The sequence below is a fragment of the Myotis davidii genome, unplaced genomic scaffold (genome assembly GCF_000327345.1).
Source record: "Myotis davidii unplaced genomic scaffold, ASM32734v1 scaffold125, whole genome shotgun sequence".
NCBI lineage: Eukaryota > Metazoa > Chordata > Mammalia > Chiroptera > Vespertilionidae > Myotis > Myotis davidii.
Window position 1 is genome coordinate 4,485,635 of NW_006299390.1, and position 4,341 is coordinate 4,489,975.

General features: G+C 37.9%; 1 protein-coding gene across 1 annotated transcript in view; it reads right to left on the bottom strand.

Annotated features, from left to right (window-relative positions):
- GSAP (gamma-secretase activating protein) overlaps nt 1-4,341 on the bottom strand; it is a 53,792-nt gene that overhangs the window by 42,534 nt on the left and 6,917 nt on the right. Inside the window, exons 5-8 of the mRNA XM_015571259.1 lie at nt 3,219-3,323; nt 2,917-2,976; nt 1,976-2,019; nt 770-855 (exon numbers count right to left, since the gene is read on the bottom strand). Of these exons, the coding sequence (XP_015426745.1) occupies nt 770-855; nt 1,976-2,019; nt 2,917-2,976; nt 3,219-3,323 (295 nt within the window). The remainder of the gene's footprint in view (nt 1-769; nt 856-1,975; nt 2,020-2,916; nt 2,977-3,218; nt 3,324-4,341) is intronic.

The following is a 4,341-nucleotide window of genomic DNA, read 5'->3' on the forward strand; positions in this document are numbered from 1 at the left end:
AGAAACTTCCATTATAGACACAACTGGTCCTCACAGCCAACTGACCTGGAGGTCAATTCCTCCCAGTGATATCAACAGCAATAAAGGCTTAACTTCAACAAAACTGTGCACACAGCCACAAAGGAGTGCACCAAGAGCTTCCACCTCAGGTAATTGGGGAGGCTGAGCCACTGGGCCCTATAGGACACCTAGCACAGAAAGCTACTCTATCAACACAGGGAAGCAGCCAAAATGAGGAGACAAAAAAACAGGTCACAAATGACAGAAATGGAGGAAAGCAGACTACGGGATATAGAATTCAAAACCACGGTTATAAGGTTACTCAAGAATCTTCTAGAAACCGCCGATAAATTTAGTGAGACCCTCCATAAATCTAGTGAGACCCTCAAGGATATGAACAAGGACCAACTAGAAATTAAGCAAGTCTGATGCAAGAAGCATCTCCATCACTGTGCTATTTGTTCAAGATGAAGCAGGAGAGAAAATGTAGGCTGATTAAATGTGAATCTATCTCCTCTGTTCGAACAATAATACAAAAATAACTATTAAAACAATAACCCTGTTGAATATAGCTTATTTTATATAGCTAGCAGATTTATAAAATTACAGCGGAGAAAGTAATCTGTTAGATAAAAATCCAAATGATCACTTATAGGAAAATGTGGCCATTATATTTCACTTTCAAGATACATACAACTAAACACTGACTACATTTTGTATAGAACTCAAGTACAGTTGAACAAATTGGTAAATGCAACGCTGGTTCTACCTGTACGGTTGGTAAAAACGCACAGAGTCGGGTATTTGCATAACTTCTCTTGATCTTGAAGATAACCACATCCAAAGTTGACAAGTCTAAGAACATAAAAGGCAAAAAATGTTGAATGCATTTAAAATAACTTCCCTTGTGCCGAAACCGGTTTGGCTCAGTGGATAGAGCATTGGCCTGCGGACTGAAAGGTCCCAAGTTCGATTCCGGTGAAGGGCATGTACCTTGGTTGCGGGCACATCCCCGGTAGGAGGTGTTGCAGGAGGCAGCTGATCGATGTTTTTCTCTCTCATCGATGTTCCTAGCTCTCTATCTCTCTCCCTTCCTCTCTGTAAAAAATCAATAAAATATATTTTAAAAAAATAAAATAAAATAACTTCCCTTGCAAAGGATAGTAACCACTAAAAAAATACCTATAGAAGTAGAGACATGTCCCTGAAAATTTTAAGTATATACATTCTTTTGTTTAAAAATTCCATAAAACAGTTATTTTTTTTAAAAAAAAATACATGATACATAAATGATATGGTCTGGGAAACAGAAAAAAAATTATTTTCAACTTCCATTTTTTTCTGATTTACAGGACTGCATATGTTTCAAAATAAGTGCAACTGGACATTTATATATGATGAAATAAAGCTAGTAAAACATCGAATAGTTTGGGATTATCATTGCTCTAATTCAAGAAGACTTTCCTTTTTCTGTGCACTGATGGTGTTGTGTCTAGTTTTTCAAAAGTGTTTCATGTTTTTACTAAAATAGTCTGGGGGCGGGGGTGGGAATCACCTTTTGTGTAAAAAGGAAAACAGAAAAGACATAACTCAATAGATTCAGCTGAGCTACAAGTGGATTGACCTCTTTGATGGCTACAGAAAAGGTTTTTATGTTTGATTTAAATGTGCTGTCTCTGACTCACGGGCTCCTTTTATTGAACCACAGGCAGAAGCGTACTTCCGTGGATCAGAATAGGCAGAGACAGCTACAGAAATAAATGGCTACAAAAATCAGCACAATTGGCTTTACATGGAAACACCCTGTGTTCATGCTTGGCAAAGCTGTTTCTATTCCCTATAGAAAACACAAGGATAAGAGAAGACATGGAATATCTGACTATCCTTTTGTCTACATGCCATAGATTAGGCATCAATATATCCATTCTGCCCACAAGTGTCTATGAAAATTAAGAGAAATCTTTGAACAACTTACTTAAATCCTGAGTCACTTAATGATATGTCCAAAGGTGCTTCAAACTGTCACAGAGTCAGGAGAAAACAAACAAAAAATGACGTTCAGTGACAATAGTGCTGAAGCCTGACACTGCTGCGCTCGCCTAATGACGAACAGCCCATTTAACCATCATCGTCTTCAGAGGTTATCCTGAAGACACACAGCACAAAAAGTCCATCGGGAATATTGTGGAGCTTACTGCAATCACAAGATTCACCTATATTTATTTCTCAAAGGGTTAATACTTGGCAAACTTTGTTTCAGATTTGAGTATCATAAACGGATTATATAATAAGCCACTTAAAGGGAGTAAACTTTTACAAGACACAGATGACCACATAAGGAAAGAACTGGTGTCTTTAGCAGGAGCGTGGATGAGTCAAAAAGGGGGGAGAGGTGCAGGAGGAATAAATGAATTCTTATAACGGTATAATGCCAATCTAGACCAATATCAGTCCTCATCAGGAAGAATAATAATGTCCTGTCCATTACAGATAAAAATATTTATGACTCCTCAGCCCAAGGGTAGCATTCCAAATAGCTTTTTCAGGAGTCGTGCTAGTTTTTTACCAGTTAAACTCTGCCCTCTCACTGACCTGATTCTCAAATCCTCCACCTTCATAAATCCCGTGGCATCAATGACTTATAAGACCACGCCTATTTCCTTCTACTAATCCTCACTCTTACACTTGTTTCTTTCATGGGAAGAATTCACTTATCAGAAATTTCCTGTGTATATTCATTGCAATTGCTATAGTGGTGAAGCCTTGAGATGGCAAGAACTATTTTACTTGTTCACACAACTAACAAATAGCACATCAAGCGTGCTAAAATGCTGTTAATGATGACAATTCTCTTTAAAAGGGGGCAGCACCATGTTAAAAAAAATTTCCTCTAGCCCAGTCATTATCTGGACTTACCATGAGGTTAAAGTTCTCATCAGCACAAAACTGGATACATTTTAAGGTACTCCTTGATCTCTAAAAGAGGAAACCAAATAAATGACATTTTATCCCACTAAAACCAACAAAAACACGAGTTAAAAAAAAACAAAAAGGGCATGAGAGAGAAAGAAGCAGCCGAGAAGCAAACAGTAGTGAAAAGCTTTTCATTCTTTTCAATAAACCATCAATGAAAATGCAGTCACTAGTAAATTACAATAACGATAATGTCAAAAGTCAATTGTCCCTATAAAAAGGAGGGCCACCGGACTAGCTTTTACCTTCAGGTCAATGTAGTATAATCTCTGCTCGGCCATATCCCATTGAGCCCACACAAAATCCTCTGCTATCCTCTCTTTTGGGACATTGCCAGAATTTTTAATCACCTAAAGAGGCAAAAGGATTTTAGAAATAAGAAACTATTTTAAAAGAAAAAAGATCTGGAATTCATTGTTAATTTGCATATTTTATCTAACACATATAAGTATTTCCACAGTTTATTTTTAGCAGCCTTCCCCTCCCCCCAACACATACATATGGCAAGTCTTTTTAGAAAAGATTTAAGGCATCATTTCATTACTTGCTCTTCCCCAACACTTTATAATATACGATTTTACTCTATTCCTACTTTAACAGACAGGCTGGTGGTGTGGAAGGCAAGGCCACACCTAGCACAAATCAATAGCTAAGTTAATAGAAGAACCAGAGCTTTCTGTTCTGGACATAACCCACTCGTGTCTCTGCTGACGAGGCCTTCACAGAGGCCGGGCTGCCAAGGGAAAACTCAGGCCCAAGACCAAGGCAAAGCTTCCCACCTCTGTACTCCTATGGCACTTTGGCATGCTCCTGTTACAGTTACATTTTAATGAATCCTCTAAGTCTCCCCAGTGAGCATGCACTCCTCTAGGCCACCTTCCTATCTCAATGCCTTGTTTCTAGCACGTAACAGTTCTCAAGGAATGCTTATTCAAAAGAAGGAAAATGAGATAAGGTATGTGAATTGCCAAGGATATTACAAGTTTAATGCAAGGAATTAAGTATTCACATCCCTCAAAATGCTTTATGTAGCTTTATTCTTTATGAATAAAGAATGTAGACAGGACCGGGGGAATGTCAAAGGGGGGTGAGGGGGGAGGAGACATATGTAATACTCTTTGTAATACTTTAATCAATAAAACAAAATTTAAAAACAAGAATGTAGACAGGTTGAGGTAGAAGTGAGAAAACAAAAAGGGAACATAGAATGGTCCACTTCTTTTTTTTAATGTAACAATTTGTTCTATTTTTATTTTTTTTTTTTAATTTAAATTCTTTATTGTTTAAAGTATTACTTATGTCTCCTTTCTCCCCCATTGACCTCTCCCCTGCTGCTCCCACTCCCTAGCACATCCCCTCAGACCCTCC